At 36.8% G+C, this 20348-nt stretch overlaps 2 protein-coding genes and 1 non-coding gene across 21 annotated transcripts; 1 reads left to right on the forward strand and 2 right to left on the reverse strand.

Moving 5' to 3' along the window:
* Positions 1–6354: 6354 nt before the first annotated feature.
* LOC103331062 (putrescine-binding periplasmic protein-like protein) lies at positions 6355–10008 on the forward strand. 2 transcript variants are annotated; one of them, XM_089052731.1, is made up of 7 exons: positions 6355–6815; positions 6938–7098; positions 7233–7481; positions 8151–8285; positions 8580–8762; positions 9057–9218; positions 9317–10008. In XM_089052731.1, the coding sequence occupies exons 1-7, from the start codon at positions 6419–6421 to the stop codon at positions 9737–9739; spliced, it is 1710 nt and encodes a 569-aa protein (XP_088908857.1). In that variant the 5' UTR covers positions 6355–6418; the 3' UTR covers positions 9740–10008. The 2 variants fall into 2 exon arrangements, with proteins under 2 accessions (XP_088908857.1, XP_088908858.1); XM_089052732.1 differs by lacking the exon at positions 9057–9218.
* Positions 10009–10534: 526 nt separating this feature from the next.
* On the reverse strand, positions 10535–14926 carry LOC103331065 (uncharacterized). Of its 18 annotated transcripts, none has more exons than XR_016127100.1 (5): positions 13669–14915; positions 12279–12331; positions 11741–11803; positions 11112–11163; positions 10535–10895 (listed from the first exon to the last, which is right to left on the reverse strand). XR_016127100.1 is itself a non-coding variant. In XM_089052733.1 (2 exons), the coding sequence occupies exon 1, from the start codon at positions 14812–14814 to the stop codon at positions 13696–13698; it is 1119 nt and encodes a 372-aa protein (XP_088908859.1). In that variant the 5' UTR covers positions 14815–14917; the 3' UTR covers positions 11978–12331; positions 13669–13695. The 18 variants fall into 18 exon arrangements, 1 of the variants encoding a protein (XP_088908859.1); XR_016127097.1 differs by having other exon boundaries at positions 11039–11163; XR_016127104.1 differs by having other exon boundaries at positions 11039–11163; positions 12279–12326; positions 13669–14903.
* A 4166-nt stretch (positions 14927–19092) lies between these two features.
* On the reverse strand, positions 19093–19199 carry LOC148916802 (small nucleolar RNA R71). Its single transcript, XR_016127550.1, has one exon. It is a non-coding gene; the product is annotated as a small nucleolar RNA R71 (small nucleolar RNA).
* Positions 19200–20348: the final 1149 nt, after the last annotated feature.

A 20348-nucleotide genomic window follows, 5' to 3' on the forward strand; every position in this document is an offset into this window, starting at 1 on the left:
CTATCTATATGGTTTTTTCTACTTAAATTTTCTATGACATCCATATTGTTTAGGTAGATCTATATTTTTACAACTCATGTAAAACTATTTTCTAATTTGTCTTTTTGCTTTTATTTGACTACATTCTGATCGTAATATATCATATACATGTTGTATTCTTACTCCCATGGATACATCTAGTTTCCTAGGGTGTTTTTGCCATTCATTCCAAATTCTTTCTCCTGTGGGTCCTTTAATATTTGTCATATAAGTATCTAATAAATTAAGATCATCAATTCTGCCTATTCTACCTAAATACTTGAAAAAGGCTGAAGTATATTCACTTATATATAGTAAATCATAAATTTGTAGTTGTTTTAAATTTCTTATGGCTCTAATTTGTTCTTGTTCATTTCTACCATCTAATCTATTATGATATAAAAATTCATATTTGATAAATTTAACAAAAGCATCTATATTAAACATTTCTTTTGCTGCTTGATGTTCTCTTGGATTTTTAATCTTTCATGCTTGGAAGTAATCAAAAACCATTCCATCTAAAGTATGCTCAAAGTAATCTAACATATCTTTATTATTACTAAAATCTAACATTAATGCTACATGTACACATCCTTTTTCCCATCTTTCTATAGTTTTTTCCCAATCTTGTGGGTCTACGTGATCTGAGTTTAATATATTTCCTACTAAACTAATTTGTTCAATTCCTTTATAAGGGATTCTATTTTTTCTTAGTCCAAATGTTTCTTGTTGAAAGGCACTCCTACTGGTTTCTTCATTATTTTGTCTATATGGTTCATTAGTTTGCCTAAGATTTTGCTAGTCTGTTCTATTGGCATGAATTATAGATGGTCCAGTTGAACTATATTGATCTTCTGCTGGCATGCATTCTACTTCAATTAACATATTTTGATATTCTTTTTCTCCTAGAATATGTTCTAATCCTATATTTAAAATTAAATCTTTCATTTCTTTATCGAATAATCTATGTAATCTTAAATCATAAGTCTTATATTTTTCTATATATTCTTTTTCATCTAAATTATTTATGTCATCTATGAGTTTATCAACTATATTATCAAAATTATGCTCAATCATATTTATTTCTAAATTATCAAATGCCATATGTATTTATTCTTCTAATTCACTTTCTAAGACTTTTATATAATTTATTTGTTTATAATTTGTAAATCTTACTATTGCTTCACCTATATGATTTTCAAAAATTTGTGCTTTATCAGGTTGTCTATTTTTTGCTACTTGTAAATTGGGTAAAATCCATTATGTTCCTTTTAAAAAGCTATTATCTACTGGTTTTGCCTCTATCATATTAACATGTTTACTACCAAAAGTTTGTACGAAATTTTGAAATTCTACATTAAATTTATAATTATAATTATCTGAACTTTTCTTACATACATATGGTTAATACTTAAATTTTTGTAGGCTAATACTTAAATTTTTGTATTCACCTTTCATATTATAATTTTTGATTTGTTTTATTCATTGAAAACTTGAAGGAGGAAGTACTGAGATTTTTTCTTCTCTGATGTTGTACTTCTCTTCTTCGGAGCTATAAGCTATATACACTATTTCACCGACTCTATTCTTTCTACTAAGTATGAGAAGAGATACCTTCCTTCTTTGTGTACACACACACTCTTCTCTATGCACTCTTCACTCTTACACTTCACATGGAAATGGACAAGACACTCTTTGCATGGCTTGTTTGATGGCAGAGTTTCCTTTACATACCTTCTTTTTTTTTTTTTTAATAGTAGAAGAGACTTGCATGTCTTTAGTTCTAAAGATGAGGGGGTTTTGTGTCTTTTTGAAAATGTTTGGTTTTGTTTGTGGTCTTTTACAAAAAGCTAGAGTTTTCTTGTGCGTGAAAAATGAAATTTCGTTAGAACTAAGCACTTTGTTATACTTTATATATATATATATATATATATATATAGTCTTATTCTGTTGAGGGATCTCTCAAATAATTTTATTTGAGGGACACCTTTTAAGGTACATGACAATTTCTTTTTCCAGTGATCCAAACCATCTATTTTTTAGGTCTTCATTCATAGATCATCCTTACAAAAAAATTAGATGAATTGGAAACCGTTTCGACATCCAATTGTGTCTTACAAAATCAATGAACACGATGTTTTAAGAAAGTACTAAAATTTCAATAACTCAATTGAGTGGTCAAATGATATCGGATTCAAGTGATTTTTTGCAGAGATTATCTTTGAATGAGTATCTACAAAATAGATGATTTGGATTAGTGAAATACAATTTGGAGTGAGACCTACAAAGGTGTCTCTCAAATAAACTAATTTGAGGGATCCTTATAAATCGTTGTAAGTGTGTCCTAAAGTTATTTAGCATATTAATAAATAAAAAATTTGGCATTTCCACCAAAACTGGTTCTTAAAAAATATATACTAAAGACGCGAAAATCAAGAATTTGTACTCTTTACTAAGCACAAATTGGTTTGAAATTGGAAATTATGTATATTTAAGCATTTTATATAGACTATAATATGCGTGCAAAACAAATTTTTTGGGCACGAATGATATAAATATGGCTTATATATCCAGTTTCTCGATTTATGAGACAATTTTCCTTATTCATGCTCTATAGGCTACCTAAAGAGACACATTTGTAGTATTCATGCTTTATAGGCACAATACTTTGAAATGTGTGCAATACAAAGACACAAAAATTTAGTATCCGTGCTTCATATAAGTCATGAGACTTTAAAAAAAAAAAATTGTATATATATATATATATATATATATATAGAACCATTAGGCACAAAAGTTGTCTATTTGTGCTCTCTATAGGGCACGAAAGTTGTGCCTAAATTAATTAAGCACAATGATTTCCTCCTTATGTTCAAGTTGGGCACAAAACTATTGTATTTTCTCTGCATATGACACAAATACGATATATATATGTGTCCAATGTAATTCAAAATAACATGACCCTATTTTTTGTGGCCTTTGGATCATGGTTTTTGCCCAATTTTTTAGTAGTGTGTGCAACTGGCCCGGCATTTGTGTTCCACTTTGTGTAATTGCATTCTTATTTAAGGTTTAGATGCATTTCTTTTAGACCCTTTTGTTTTTGTTTTTTGTTCTCTTCACTTTTTTCTTTCTTGAATTATTGCCCTTTCACACTGTATGTGAAGAATTTGGGAACTTTATGATTCATGAGGTGATAGTGGAATTAGGTTTTGGGAATTATGTAGGTTACAATAGCGTGAAGAGGGGGCAAACCGGGGGTGAGGGAGAGAGAGAGAGAGAGATAAGGGGGTCAGTGCACTGGCGTGTTGGGGCAAGTGGGTCATGGGAGGGGAGGAGGGCGACCACAATATTTTCTACAATTTGTCTTCTTGAAACAAAGCTAACTTGAGTTGGACTAACAAGTTTAGCCATGCAAGATCGAAGCCTACAAGGATTTTAAAAACAACCTTGTAAAGCCACATAGAAAAACTGATAGGCTTGAGTATAGCCATAAAGACAGGTTTTTCCACTTTGGGGACCATAAGGCCATCTCCAACCCAAGGATCAAAACTCAAAATATCCCAAAATATTGCCCAAAACCTCTCCCAATCCAAGAAAGTGAAGGGGCTAAAATTTCCCAAATATCAGTCCAAGTATTGCCTAGACACAAAACTATTCAGTGGAGCTCACCAAAAAAAAAAAGGCACAGCCCATGTGCATCAGAAAAACAGTGGGGCCCGCGCTGGTGGCTTTGTTTGCTGGCTCATCCCACGTGTCTGCTCCTGGTCAATTGGCCGTTGCAATTCCAATGCCTTCTTAAAAAAAAAAAAAAAAAAATCATGCAAGTAACTTCAAAAAGGAGTATGTTTACTTTTTAAATCATGCAATTCCATTGGCTGTTGCAATTCAATCCTCCTTTTGTGTTTTTTTTTATGTTATGTGTTTATTTTTGGAATAAAATTAAATTTATGGAATTTCAATTTTTTTTAGGTCAAATTGTTCAAAAAATTAAATTATGACGTTATTTAAAAAGATAAATGAAGAAAAAAATTTCATTAAAAAAAAATTAGACTTAAACCATTATTAAACAATTTAATAAAGTTGTGGACTTAAAATTTGAGTTCTGAGGGTTGGGAGAAAAAACAATTTGAGTCCGGGTAAAACCCAAATATTCACTTTTTGGAGAGGGGAAATTTAGGTTTAGCCCCTCATGGGTTGGAGAAGGCCTAACTATCAAAGTATCATTCACTAATCAGGTAAAGAAGCAGTAACAAAGCCATTCAATCTTGACTGTTGGATTGTATGTATATTGCATTCACCAACACATTTAATGAAAGGCTGAGAATATGAAATTATAAACTCCACCAATGAGAAAAATTTGAGCTCCCAAAAGGAATGTTCCACTCACTTTACCAACGTCACCATTCAAATTTCAATGTCCTGATCTTTCCTCATAAACCCCAAATTTTCCAAGTGCTACTTCAGTGTTATTTACACTACCACTTCCTGAGGTTTTTTTTTTTTTTTTTCATAATGTTTTTACAAAACCCCCTCAAGTTTGAAAAATTACACGAACACCCATTAAAGTTTCAGTTGTTTTCACAAAATCCTTTATTGTTGATTGTTCATCCAAAAATTGATGATTTCATTAAAAAGAAAATTATGCAAATGACAAAAGTAACATCAATGAATGTATATGCAATCTAATCTAAAAGGTCAATTGTATGGGTTTTTTTTATTCCAGCAACCTAACAAATGGGCTTGGGAGGGTAAAGTGGCCCCTTGTATCTGAGTTCAAGAACCAGGCTCCAAGAAGGTTTTGAAAAAGTTCATGGTAACCTTAGCAAACACCCTGGATATCTTTCACCGGTAAGCCAAATGCACGTGGCAAATTATTAATAATACTTGCTTGAGGAGCTTGTGGCATGAGAAATAAGTCTTCACAAGTTTAGCAATTTGAGAGAGAGAGAGAGAGAGAGAGAGAGAGAGCATGAACTTCTTATAGAGAGAATAGGTTCAGAATGGGAAAGAGGAAAATTAGGAGGATTTCTATCTCAGGAAGAGAGAAAACAATGGAAGTAGAAGATAGGGTGTCTTGAGTAAATTTCCAGTTGCTTGACAAATCTTGGTCGTGCTCTAGATGATGGTGTTTTGCTGGGTAGAGGAAGCTCCCTTTCATAGGCACTTAGAACCCCTAATTTTATCGACCTCCCCTCTTCCTTTTCCTTCACTTCCTTCCATTCACTCTTATTTGGTGAAATTTCCCTAACCAGAGCGCATGGGTCACAAGTCCTTTGGGGTTCCAAGATTTTTATGCAGCTAGACCTCTCCATGTGGGTGAGGCGCCACCCACTTTTCTCCTTGGTTTTCTTGTTAGAGCTCGCCGTGGAAAAGGAGAATGGATAGAGCGTTTACCCAACATGTATTCCTCCTACACATATGAATTTCCTTTGGTTTTTGCAATTGCTTCTCGTTGACTCTACTGACAAGGGCTGAACACAACGCTAGATATTTTATAAGGCACTGGGCTGGGCTTTTCCTAAGGTATTGGGTCATTGATACTCTATTTCCAGCGCGCTGTGAGTTTGGTTTCGTCAGGCTACTAGAAGTTGTTCACTTGCTTCGTTTTTGACAAGGTGTTGGATGCTTTAACTAATGTGGGATTTTCTAAGTGTTGCAACAGACCATTAGATATTCTCCTAAAACATTTGGATCACTTTTGTCTCTCTCATGTTTACCCATGTGCTTGGGCCCAAGAAATGGGCTTAAGTTTTAATCTCCCAAAACTTCCATTCATTGAACCATCAATAGGTCTTGTGAGTCTCGTACTCATCTATACCACAACCTTCTCAACAAGTCCCAGATATTTACGTGGCTTGGGCCCACTTAAGCCTGTAGCATGGCTTGACATTAGAATAGCGGTCTTTTTGCTTGGCATCGCGTGTTTATTTAGCATGTTTGTGCTTGGGTTCTATTATGCCGTAATAAGCTATGATTGGGCCAAATATCACTTGATATGTCAGTAAGCGTGAATTTATAGAGCTGGTGCATTTTGACCGTTTTGCGTGGTGGGTGCGTGTGTTTACTTGGCATGGCATGTGGCCTATAACTTGTGCAAGTGCATCCCACAAGTTCTCATATGTCCCAGTTGGGCCCCTTCTGTGGTTAAATATTTGTGCTGGACTAGGAATAAGTCTGGGTCTAGCCTTTGGATTTTTGGGTCTTAACACCAACTTTGTCATTTGGAGAATTTTTTTATTATAGAAAAACATTAATTTTTGGACCAAAAATCAATGAAATTGAATTTTGTGAAAATAATTTAAAACTTGAGGAGGTGTTCATATAATTTCTGAAACCTCAAGAGTTTTGTGAAAGTTGGATTATATGAAACTCTGCTCCCTCCGTCATCACTCTTTTTATGTTCGATTATTTCTCTTCCATGGCTGCTGCTGCTGCTGGTGCCGTTCCATTGGTGCCACCACACATCTCGTTCCCCTTGGACCTCTCATCTCTCCAAAATCCTAATAAGCTTACCCTTTTCTTCCCTCGCCTCCATCGCTCTACCAAATCCCAACCGACTCTCCGCTGTCATAGGCCTCTCTCGTTCTCTTGTGGCCTCAGACTCACTCCACATTCTCCGGCGTCGGAGCAGCCCACCTTTGCTGTGCCTCAGACCTTGCTTCGGCTTGCCGCCTCTGCCGCCCTCTTCTTTGGGCTTGGGCTTGGGCTTTGCTGTTGGGCCGCTTCGGCCCAATGTCCGCCTCTTCCTCTCGGCGACCCTGGGGCGGTCCTAGAGGAGGAGCACCCAGCTCAAGGTAATTTCCCAAAGCAGCTGACATAGTTTTTTATTATTATTTTATCAATACCAATAAGGGCGGGCTGTTTAGTTTATGTTTGATTGTTGTAATTGTGGTGATTGTACATTTGTTGAGCACAGCCACAGATGATGGTGATGAGGGTAAATCTGGCAATTTGGAAAAGTCAGAATATAGCAAGTTGGAAGCAGCATTTGGAGCTTGGAAGTCTAAGACATATGCTTTGACTGTACCTTTGAGAATTGCTGCTCTGCGTGGCTCTGTTCCACCTTCATGGGTTAAGGTCTCTGGCGCATTTCTTTCTCTGTATTTTGTCATATGACATGGAATTTAGTATTTGGTTTGATGGGTAGCTGGTTTTGTGCGAGTTTAGGCAACATGCGTGGTTCATAACTTAATTTGCTTTTTGACCTGTAGGATTTCATGCAATCTCAAGGAAAAAGATCAAAGGTTCACTTGAAGTCCCATGGAAGTCTTGAGGGCATCTTTTCTGATCTGTCAATGGCCTTTAGCAAAGGCAAAGTTGGGCCTTCATCTATTGTAGCAGCTGACCTCGTTAGTGTTGGGGATTCTTGGCTCAGTTATGCCATTAACAAGGCTTTAATTGAACCCATTCAAGGGGTAGAAGACCAGGACTGGTTTAAAGGATTGAGTGACAGATGGAAAGTAAGAATACAACTGCTCTTTCGTGTCCTCTTGTTTCCTGATTCCTGAATAGTGTGTTCTAGTGGATCCCCTGTTTACACATTAAGTGATGCTATCTATGCCTATTTTCAAGCTATGCCATTTTATGTTGATGTCTGTCCTGTGCAAATTATTGAAGGTCACAGGTCGTGTTGAACTGCAACACTTGTTTTCTTGTCCAGAAATCAAAGGAATAGATAAATTTATTATAGTTTTAGTAGCATCCATGTGATGGATTATACCAGTAGCTTTATTATAAATCTTAAATGAGCTACCAAGAGGGCAAGCCCTGATTTCTAAGATCTGTGTTGTGTAACTGGAAACTCCGGAATCACGCATATTCTGAAGACTATATACATGTAGATGATGTGTGGATTGAAAACCTGCTTAAATGTTTCAACTGGCATGCCAGACCTCAGAATCAATATATGTTAGCTGGTGTTGTTGTTTTCCTGCTGTCAACAGTGTGTTATATACCCGTTCTTAGTCAATATCAGTTAATTCTATGAACTTCCTGAGTTTTATTGTGCATGTTTCCTTAAGTTGTTTAACCATTTGCTTTTGCTTGGTGTACTGTTTCGAATTGGCAATGCCTTTTGGCTCCATAAAAAATCGCTTTATGGTGTTTTACTTTTGCTAAAAAGGTATCAGGTATATCTCCGCAGGAACTCTGAGGGGAGAATTGATCCTGATGGTAAAGTATGGGCTGCTCCATATCGCTGGGGCTGCATGGTGATAGCATACAAAAAAACTAAATTCCGAAAGCATAAGTTGGCTCCTGTAGAGGTAACATGTCTCTGAAGTTATTTTATTATGCTATACTTCTTTCTCCTTGAGAGAGTTTTAACAATTTCATTGATACACATGATGTGCCATGGAGAAGGGGAAAATATTAAAAAAGAAGTTGGGAAACTGATTCAAGGGCTATAGTGGTTTGGCAAGGTTACCTGCTGGAACTTGCTTAAAGAAAGCTGAGAGTTACATTAAATTCTGAATAACTGGTTTTGTTTGTATTTGGCATGTTTTGGTTTTTACGAAATGTTGTCTTAAATACAAACATTCTAAGAGCTGGCATTGCAGGACTGGGCAGATTTATGGCGACCTGAACTTGCAGGAAAGATTTCAATGGTTGATTCTCCTAGAGAGGTTATTGGTGCAGTTTTGAAGTACATGGGAGCATCATACAACACAAAAGACATCCATTTGCAAGTTGATGGTGGGAGAGATGCTGTCAGGCAAAATCTTGCTTTACTTGTAAAACAGGTATTGAGAGAAACTATCTAAGTTAGAGGCACTTGATAAACTACTGAAAAAGTAGATTACTGCCAAATCTGGAGCTAAATTTGGGTAATGGGAGTCAGTTTTAGAGCTATGGCTCAAAATTATTCTACTTTAGGTAGGGGTATTTCTAGTGGTGGCTGAAACATTTATGATAATTCATGTGGTGAACATGTCTCAGAATTGTTAGGAAAATGAAAAAAAGTCTGTCAGAATGATGCAGAAGGTTACTTGCTCTGTTCTAATTTGTATCATGGTGTGCTCATTGGCCTTATGTAGGTCCGACTATTTGACAGTGTACACTATTTAAAAGCGTTTGGGGTTGGAGATGTGTGGATGGCTGTTGGGTGGAGCAGTGATGTTCTTCCTGTTGCCAAACGCATGTCTAATGTTGCAGTAATTGTTCCCAAATCAGGAGCTAGTATATGGGCCGATCTATGGGTACACCCTGCATCATGTTGTCGTAGAAATTTAAGTTGTCCTTTATATGATATCTTCTCCCAGATGTCAAGTTTTTTTTTTTTTTTTTCTTTTTCTAGGCAATTCCTGCTGTCTCTCAACTTGAAACAAATCGAATTGGGGGGAGAGTTAGAGGGCCATCTCCGCTCATCCATCAATGGATAGAGTTCTGCTTGCAAACTGCTCGAGCACTCCCTTTTAAGCAGGAGGTAGTCCCCGGAGCATCCCCATCTGCTCTTGATAGTGCTCCGCCCGAAGTTTTGAATGAGCTCATCAAGGGAAAGCCAAGACTAGACACAAACCTCGTTGCAGGAGTACCTCCACCTCAGATTTTGGCAAGGTGTGAATTTTTGGAGCCATTATCAGATTCTACTCTGTCGGACTATCAATGGTTGATCGCTAGTATGCAGAAAAATAGGGATGGTTTAATCGCTAGTATGCATTCTTACATGTCATCATTGATTCAAATTTTTTGGCTGAAGCTGAATTCAAAGCCAGCATAATCATGAACTTTAACAGAGGCCTAGCGTAAGTTCAGAAGTGTTCTATGATGAGAATTAATTCATTTGTTTATATCCAATCCGGTACTTATAACTCAAGTCATAACATCATGGAACAGATGTTTACGCATATTTGGAAAATTTGCATGTATAATTAGATAGGTTGTACTTGAGATTCTTAACCAAAGTATGAGCATGATTGCAGAGCCTATGTTAACTGCTTTGTTACAAATTCAAAACATATGGTATTTATTTATCTTCTAATTGTTAGATCAAACTATTTGTTCACTGTTAAGACTAAGCAGAATTTTGTATACGGCAGCCTCCTCTAATAAGCATCTCATTGAGTTTTTTCAGAGATCGGTGCCTTAAGCTAGCCCACTACCCCAAATCAATTAACTTCATGTAGAATAGGGTTGTTTTTCGTGAAGATCGTCTTATAAATTGTGGTTAGGCCTTCAAAGTTTCCGTTAAGCTGGTCTTCATGAAACTACGTTCTCCCGTTGAATATGCAATGCCAAGTTTCAATGTCTGGCATGCAATTAACTTACCAAAAATGCTAGGGAGACCACATCCCTAATAGAGGTAGGACCTGCCTAGCATTACTCATTAACTTGATTGATTAATTAAGTGTTTTTTATTAAAGGATACAACTTTTAAGTCATTGAACAAGGTATAATCTGCCCATCCCAAAAAGGTATCAAAACTTTCTTTGGACTTGCGTCTTTCCTCTTCCTCGATTGGCTAGTTTTCATTTGGAGCTCGAGAGAGCATGTATATTTGAGAATTTATTGGCCATTTGTTGGAAGGTACAGGAACATCAACATGGATTTATTTTTCTGCCAGTTCCATTAGGCTACAGAGGGAAAGAGTAAATTGATAGGAAAGTTTCACCAAACCCATTATTTCGGCCCCTCAAAGGGTCGAATCATTCCATTGAGTCCATAAGCATCAAGATCTGCCTAGAACAAAAAGATGCGTCCTAGAAACCCCAAGGGCAATAGCATGGATTAGCCAGACAACTCCTTTCAATCAGATTATGATTGTCAATATTTTCTATACTTTTGGTATCCAAATCAAAAGACTTTTGAAGATCCAATAACATCTACATGAAATCTCCTCGACTCCCAAAACTTGAAACCTCCTTGAAAGGAAAGACCTGCGAAATCCAGGCGATAATTATTGGCCAGCAACAAAAACATTTTTTCAAATATCATGCAAATATCATACACTTTGCACCACTCAAGAATGTCCTATATTTTCACATTGCAACTTGAACTACAAAATCTTGCAATATCAAACCTAACATAAAATGCCCTCAGATGTGTAGACATGGGTCCATGAGTTGATACATCACAAAAGAATTGAGACCCACCCAAGCCTCGGAGGAAAAGCCGAGAAGAGTGACGGCCTAAATGATGGAGGGGCTGCATTGAAATGATTTGTAAACGTTAGGTTTGATATTGCAAGATTTTGTAGTTGAGGGTGACATGTGAAATTTGGGTCGTATTTACTAGTCAATCAATGTCTTCACCACCAACCAAGAAAATCTTGCGGTGCATGGCACTCTATTTCTTAAAGTAATTGAACAATACTGTAAATGATTATCAGATTGCTGAATAGTTGGAACAAAACTTAACTACATGCTTAAGTAGATGACCTTGTACAACAACTTAGAGAGGGACTTCAAAAGGCAGAACAACTCATCCAAGAAAAAGAAAGTATCCATACATGAGGTGATGTAACGAAAGAACCCCACATATTTTTTCTTTCCATGTTGTTTGATAAGAGAAGAAGCCAGAAGAGTAGAAAGAATTGCAAGCAATAGAGCAACAAGTTCAAAAGTAAAATCTTATGGCAAACTTGGAGGACCAGATAGGACGATTGTTTTTATAAAAATCAAGGAAGCATTTTATATCCAAACGCACAGGAATCTCCAAAATGATTTGATAAATACAAAATTCAATAAATGGGTGAAGGAAAACAAGAAGGAAAAACAATTACCTGTCTTGAATGGAGAAGTAGGCCAGCTGCTCATCGTTAATTTGTTGTTTGGGTCGAAACCAACTGCATAAAAACATACGGACTTAAAAAGAACTCCTTCACATCTGGCAAAAAAACAAAAATATAAACTCCTTCACATGTATAGGCATAATGATTTCAATTTTCTTTCATAGACATGCCGCAGATAAAATTTTAAAAAAAAAAGATATTCAGAAATGTTTGCAAAAGTGAGAAGGATGATAAAGATAGTAAGAAAACCTTTATTATTATTTTTTCATAAGTTAAAAGAAAACCAAATATAAAAAGTCTGCCATATAAAGAATTCCTATTTGCAGGATTTCCCCATGTTGTTCTTATATCAGAAAAGGCATCACATTGGAGGCATAGTCATGGTGATTACACAGGTAGCATGGAACTGAAAATGGAGGCCCCAAAAATATTACATACACAAAAACCTTCAAACAAATACAGTGACCATCATGTTCTTTTGACACAACAAATACAGTGGGAACTGAGAAGCAATTGGTCCATGAAAAACCTTCAAACTCCTTGATGACCAATCTCAGGACCGCACCAGCCATCCAACCTACCCTAAAAGGAGGAAAGAATGTTAGGGGAAACTTAGTAATAAGGCAATAATGTAGCTATATACAGAAGAAATGATCCACATTATTTTAATAGGAAACAGAAAAATTGAACAAGAATGAAAGGGGGAAGTACAATATAAGTGAACAAGCTGTCTATTAAAAAAACAACCATCAAACTACAAAAGTCTACAAAAAAACAACATAACAGCAGAACAGCCAGGCTGAAAACAGACCCAAACCATAAGAACTAGCTGCTTCCCAATCCAAAGTCAGAGGGAAGAAAGGGAAGCCTGGGAACTCAGAAGAAACAGAAGCCTGGAGCGAGGCCCAGAATCTGGCTTTGTCCTATAAGAAAAGCATCACTCATTCTTCTACCATCACATGTAGTCACAACCCCAATTTCTCATTACATGTTCCTTCCTGATTTCCATCTACATACTAAAAATACTGCTAAAGAATAGATCATTTATCCTCCACACCCCACTACAAAAGGGAAAAACAAAAGTAAGGAAATGACTTTGGAACCAATGAGACCTCCCAGTTTCTACCATAATAAGTGCAAGCACCATTAGGCATTTCCAAAAGAACTGAACATCAGCTCACTCACCACTGATAAGTTGCCAGGCCTAGTAGCTTCGTGTCATCTCATCCTCAATTTCAATCCATCATCCAATAAATCATATCTAAAAGTGCTAGTAGTTCTCATGCCTTTTCCTCAATATACTCTAGAAAAATAGACATACATGCGCATTGTCAAGTTTCAGGTTATTTACAGCATTCCTGGTACAGAAATAATACTCTGCCAACAATAGAAGATTCTTATTATCAGCAGCGGTCTATTTGCATGGCCAAGCAAATCAAGACTTCGAACAGTAACATGGACAAACACATAGGCAGACCACCTACCAACTCCCCTAGCAAAAAACATATTAACAGCAAATGGTAGTCTTCCCTTTTATCAGATAAATGCATGGTTCCGTTCCAAAGACATGCTTTTTCTTTTTTTCACCATGACATATTTCAAAAGAGAAATGCATAGCAAATGAATAAAAGGAAAAGGAAAAACACTTCAAAAATGCTTTCATAAGGTTTTTGTCTGTCTGCAAACTGGTTCACTAATCAGGTTTCAGCTTTTTAAAAATAAAATAAAAATATTGCCTTATTACTAAGTCAGAAAATTATACTATGAAAGCACAACATATATTGAATTAAAACAATTGCCAATATAGATAAAAGCAAATGAAACCATAATCCCGTCAAGGTTCTTCAATAACCAAATCATGAACCAATAACAATAAATAAAAAAACCTAATTATTGCACAGAAAAATAAAAGCTCCCACCTCATTGCAAGGAAACAGAGTCACATATCATAAACCTTGGAGCTTTTTTTGGTACATCTCCAAAAGTTCAGGCGCATGCTCTTCATATCCGTTCACATACTCGCTCACAAACTTGTCCTCAGTTTGCATAAATGCCTTCGCAGTAGTCTTCTTGCTCTTGGTTATAACACCTTTGGCAATCAAAACTTGAAGTATCGACCACCTCGGCAACACCCTCTTTTCAAAGCTCAAGCAAAGCAAAACTGGGTACTTGAGAATGTCCGAAGTGCCCCACCCCATCTTGTTCATGAAAAAGTCCAATGCCCTCTTTAATCGCTCCTCCGACGACCTCATTACCGGGGGTTGCTTCAAGAACAAAGCCTGAAACTCCGCCTCCGACCACCCAAAACTCTTCAACACCTCAAATTTTGAAACCCACTTGTCCTTCCTCATCGAAAAAAGCGTACACACGCCATGGATGAACATCATGCTCAACGGATTGAAACCCAGTTCCTCAACCTCCCTCACAATCTTACTGAAAACCTCAACATCCCTTGAAAATATCCGTGGCTGGCACGCGATCATCTTTATAATGTTACTGTGAGGCACACCGTGTTGTCTTAGAGTCTCAGCGTTCGCGCCCATAGAGTCAGAAAATCTGAGCACAACCGCAGTACCACGCTTGACCGAAAAGTGCGACAACAAAGCCGAGGCAGACCCAAGAAAGCTCTTGAGGAACCCAATACAGGGCGCAATCTGTTTGTTCAAACTCCGCTCTAGAATTCTGGGGTTGTTGGTGATTGTGCTTACAAGGTCTTGACCATAAATGCCATTTTGGGCGAGAAAGTCTAGCTTGGGCTTGAGGGTTTTTTCTGGGTTTGCCCAGAGGAAGGATGGGCATATGGTGATGATTTTGGCTATGTGGGTAGGGGTAAAACCGTAATGTTCGAAGAGGGAGTGGACTGGGTAGGGATTGTTGGGGGGTCTACCATGGATTTTCTTGGAGACTTGAAGAGCTGACTCTGGGGTGAAAGCCAAAGTGTTTGTGAGATAGTCTGTGAGTGCTGGGTAGGCACAAATGCTGAGAGTGGTGAGGGATCTGATATTGGAATTCAGGGTTCTGGTTTGTTGAAGATGGAGAGAGGTTTTGAAGATAAAATGAAACATTTTAATGTCAGGTGTGTATTTTGTGCCGGTGGTTCTTCACGTTTCCAGGATTCAGAGAGGCGCCTACTTTCATCTGTTTTGTTTGGGCGGGGCGGAACGGTGAGGGTGTATTAAATGGAGATTCTAATACTGCGGGTTTTAAAACTGTGTGAAATGTGAAATGTTAAAATATTGACTATATTTTAATAAATCAAGCAGCAATCAAAACACCAAAATATCAGCAGTTTTGAGATGTTCATTGTTCAAAAGAGTTTGGACAAGTATTTATATACATACTACTGGGTGGTGGAAGGGGATTTTTATGCTTTCATGTTTGCTGGAAGGGGATCCATCTCTTGCTTTGCTGGCTCTGCCATAGAGGTGGCTTATGTTCTTTCTTGTTCTCTGCAGGAGGATTTCAACTTTGTTGGTACAAATTTGGAAAATGACAGGATTAGAGTAGATAAATGAGAAATTGGTGTTGTGACTAAATTATTATAACATAATTAAGTTTAAAAAAATCCAACAGCACAAACAACGGTTTAAATACATCAAGCATTCTATTAATTTGATGGACATAAGTATAACCTCATTCTATTTAATCAATTGGTAACAAACTTCGAACAATTGTGACAATTTATTAAATAGGTATAAGAAAATTAAGCCAAAACACCTGAGCTTTAACAGAATCAAATCAAGGGGCGTTGATTTTGTTGCTACAAATTTGGAAAATGGTAGGTGTTTGTGTAGACAAATAGGAAAATTTGAGCGAAGACAATGGCTTATGGCCACAAAATCAATTGCACAAACCACAATTTAAATACGCCAAGTATTCTCCAAATCCAGTGAACAAAGTATAATCTCAGTCATTGCCACAAATTATTGAATACCTGTAACATAATGAAACCAAAAGACCTAGAGCATAATAGAATCAAACCAAAAACTCATAAGAGAATCAAAGTATAAGCAAGTTTGTTGTACAGAAGCAAAGATAATCTATAGACACCTATGGTCAAAATTGATACATGTATTGCCATTTATTGGCTAATTTAATCAAATGGAGAAGTAAGCTGATAATATTACAATAATACATGTTTATTTCCCTTAACATTTAATTTTAAAAGCAATTATAATGGGTAATTAAATAATCTTATGCATTTATATTTTTACTTGGTCAAATTGGTTTAATGTTGTTTTATTAACTTTGATCAATGACTTCCTATGTAGGCTTGTGTGCTGTGAAAATCAACTCAATTTGCATGCCAAGAAGTGTGCCACCCAAAGATAATATGCTAGTGGTCAATTAAAGAACTTCAACATATCCATGAAGAATGATGATGAAGGAAGAAGTGCAACTAGCACAAGAAGAAAAGAATGCATGAAGTGCCACACCCATGCCAAAAGAGGAAAGGAAAAAAAGTATGGGATGGAAGCAAATAAGAAGAAATTGAATTCACATGCTTGTGAGGTATCATCCACTCCAAAGAAGCTCAAATTCAATGCCAATTCATAGGCAAGATGAAGTGGGAGTTAGGTATTGCATTAAAATAGGAATGGTGGTGTTAGAATCCGTCATCATGTTTCTCCTTCTTAGCCCTATAAATAGAGAAGTCTTCAAGCTTCAAAACACACACCAAGCTCACAATCTTCTCTTGAGCTCTCTCCCCTTCCTCTGATTCTTTTAGTTTTAATTTCTTTAGTTTTATTTTATGGGAAACTAACTCCCTAGCTAAGGCTAGGGAGAAAGCTTTTAATGAAACGACCTGATCCAATTTCCACTTTGGAATCCGGTGAAACACATTTAAAACTGACACTGTGACTCTGGGTCAAAAATGACAAAAATGACCAAAACGCTAACACAAACTCTAGGGCCCTAACTCGTGGCTGCGCTTGGTAACTATAGGCTGCCTACGTACCCTTCTGAGGGATCAAGCCACACGTAATTCTCTCCTCTATTCTTGACCGCAATGGTTAGTTATTTTGTAATCTGGTTTACTTAACCGTAAAACCTACTCTAGGGCTGACATTTCTGGAGTATCCGGGACTCCGTTTTACGATCCGTCAAATACTATACGATCCTGGAAATACCTAGATTAACATACTTGGACCTAACAACGATCCAACGGCTCAAACCTGCTGAACCCGGAACTCACATACTAGACGAGATCCGTTCGGGGTTCAAACGGTAACCGAATTAATATCCGCGAATTCCTACGCGCTCATGACGACCCAAGGATCATTCTGGAATTGAATGGGGTCTCGACCAATCTGCCCACGCGCCGCCACACACGCCGGCAGCGCGTGAGTGTCCTAAGCGATAACGCCTCGCCAAAAAACTCAACAACTAGGCTCAAGACTCCTATCCTAGGTATAACACCCTATTTGGAGCCACTTTTGTTCTGGGACTACCCCAAAAAGTGGCCGGAAGTGGCTGAAATTGCGATCTCAAAACCGGCTGAATCCTAGGTTCAAAATTAACGCTCTCACGCTAGAAATTCCTCAAATCCTACTCAACCATCAGCTAGATCATGAAAAATAGCTAGAAATTCATACCTCACACGACCGGATTGGTGGCCGGAGGAGGGAGAAATCGCTGGCCAAAGTTCTGTCAAAACGGTCGGAAACCATGGTTTTTCCGATGGTTCGAGGCGGCAGCGGCGGGAAGGTGGACCGGGCTAGGTCGGCGGAGTGACGCCGGTGGTCCTGGTTGATCGATGGGTTGGGGTGGCCTGTGGTAGTGGCTGGGAGGAGAGGACCGATCGGACTCAACAGGGGGGGGAGATCGCGACGGGAGAGAGAGAAGTTGAGGGTTTTTAAAAAATCCTGATTTTCCAAAATTACCATTTTGCCCTTGAGCGTATTTTGACCGTAATTTCTTCGTTATAATTCCGATTCGAGCCTAATACGTGTCTACGGACTCGTTTCGTCGCACTCTACACAACGGTGTAAGTGAAACGGTCAAATTCTTTCTCGGTCAAAGGGTCAACCTTTTCCTCAATAAAATATTCTAAGGGCATTTTAGTCTTTTCCTCTAATAAATTAATAATTAAATATTAATTTTTGGTTTGGGTTGTTACATTTAATATGAGTATGTAATTTTTATTAGTTTGACCCAAACTTAAGCTTTAATGTGAATTTGTAGTTTTCTTCAAATGGAAATTGTAGTTTTTCTTTTTAATTAATTGATGAATGTTTGATAATCTATTTCATGGGTTCAATCATGTTTTTCCCATTGTGCAATAAAAACTTTCATGCTTTTAAAAGAGGAGATAATTACCAAGATTAATAGAATTTCGACGAAGATTATTTTTTGATAGTTTGTTGCCAATGGTACAAGTTATGCTTAGAATACTTCTAAAGGAAATTAAAAAGAGCTTTATTTATTTTGAACAACTACAATGGAAAATATTTTGTGGATCAAATTAATAAGAATTGCATGCTTATGTTAAAAGTGGAACCCCAATGTCTTAGTGTTTTAATCAATTAAATTTTCTTTAAATCAAATCTTGATTAAATCTACACCTTTATCTTAATTGTTTTGTCTCAGCTCTGTTATTTTCTTTACACCGCTCTCTGTGGATACGACACTCGAACTTCCGAGCTACACTTCTATACGACACATTCACTTGGGTTTTGCAAAGTGGTACAAATCAATTGGCGCGTTGCTAGGGAGCGGCTTGTCAAAGAGTACAGAGATCCCCTTGGTCAGAGGTTTGCTGGTTACGTGAAATTCTTCACATTTGGTACACTCTTTATTCAACCTAGAGATCATCTTGGAAGATTTGTTAAAAAGATTGAAATTGTTAATTTAGAACATTCTGCTTCAATTCTTCAACTAAAACATTTGACAAATCTGAAAGCATGGCAGAAATTGTAAATAGTGAATGAGAGGTTAATGCTCAGATTGTGAATAATGAAATAAGAGAAGAAGTAGTTGCACCTAGAATTTTAGAGACATTATTGCATCCTATTCGTGCACCAAATCCTTCATGCATCATGTTTCCACCTAACATGCCAAATTATGATTTCAAACCTGTAATGATTCAATTGCTACCAATTTTTCATGGTATGGAAAGTGAAAATCATTAAATGCATGTTAGGGAATTTGAAGAGGCTATTGACACTTTTTACAATGGTCAACTTGATAGGATAAATTTCATAAGGTTAAATTTTTTTCCATTTTCTTTAAAAGAGAAAGCGGAAAGTTGGTTATATTCATTAAGGGCTAGGTCCATAGGTTCTTAGGCAGAGATGATTCAAGCATTTTTTAACAAATATTTTCCTAATCACAAGACAATTGCTCTTAAGAAAAGAATCTCCAATTTCTCTCATAAGGAAAATGAAACTTAATATCAAACTTGGGAAAATTTTAAAGAGCTTTTGAATTTGTGCCCACACCATGGCTTTGAAAACTGGCATCTTGCTAGTCATATCTATGAGGGACTTCTCCCTCGTGATCGCCAATTTGTTAAGTCTATGTGTAATGGAAATTTTATGCAAAAAGACCCTGATGATGCCCTAGAATTTTTGGATGAAATTGCTGAAAAAGCTCATCAATGGACTGTCCCCAGTCCAGTCAGTTCAGTTGAGACCACTGATCGGTCAAGAATTGCCACATCTTCTACTAATAAAGGAATTTATCAATTAAAAGAAGAAGATGATTGGAAATTAAAATTTGAGGTTTTAACTAAAGAGATAGCCGCTTTGAAAATGGAAAAATCAAATTTGCCTCAACCTGTTTATCAAGCTGATGTTAATCAAGTATGTGATTCTTGTTATGAGATTGGTCATATTGTTAAAAATTGCCCAATTTTTCAAGAAATGAAAGGAGCTTATGAGGAGCATTGTGCTGCTGTTGGAAACTTTAAACAACAATATTCTCCTTTTTCCAACACTTACAATCCAACAACAAGGAATCATCCAAATTGTTGTTGGAGCAATGAGCCACAACCTCAAGTAAGTGATAGAAATTCTTTCAATCATCATTTTCCTGAAACTAATGCATTTAACGCTAGACCTTCTTTGAGCGATACTCTTCAAGCATTTATGCAGGAACACATAAGCAAAATCAAAGGTATGATACCTTTTTTGGTCAATTAGTTGAAAAAAATAAAGAAACTAAAAGCCAAATTTCTAAATTTCTAAATTCTTTTGCAATAAATGAAAAAGGAAAATTTCCTTCTCAAACTCAACCAAATCCAAAGAATGTTAATATGTGTGAAACCTCAATTGAACATGCTAAGTCTGTCATTACTCTTAGAAGTGGTAAAATAATTGATAACACACCTTCACCAAAGGAAGTTGAAAAATCTAGGAATAATGATGAACTAAACAAGTCCAAATTGAGTGAATCAAATGAATATCATTTTCCTGCTCCTTTTCCCCAAGCTTTAAATCCTCCTTGAATCAAAATTATGAAATTTTGGATTTCTTTAGAGAAGTTAAAGTTAATATTCCTATGTTAGATGCTATTAAACATATCTCTTCTTATGCTAAATTTTTAAAAGATCTATGCACATTTAAAAGAAAGCATCAGGTGAAGAAAACTGCATTTT

The sequence above is a fragment of the Prunus mume genome, linkage group LG5 (assembly GCF_029339155.1).
Source record: "Prunus mume cultivar Tortuosa linkage group LG5, ASM2933915v1, whole genome shotgun sequence".
Classification (NCBI taxonomy): Eukaryota; Viridiplantae; Streptophyta; class Magnoliopsida; order Rosales; family Rosaceae; genus Prunus; species Prunus mume.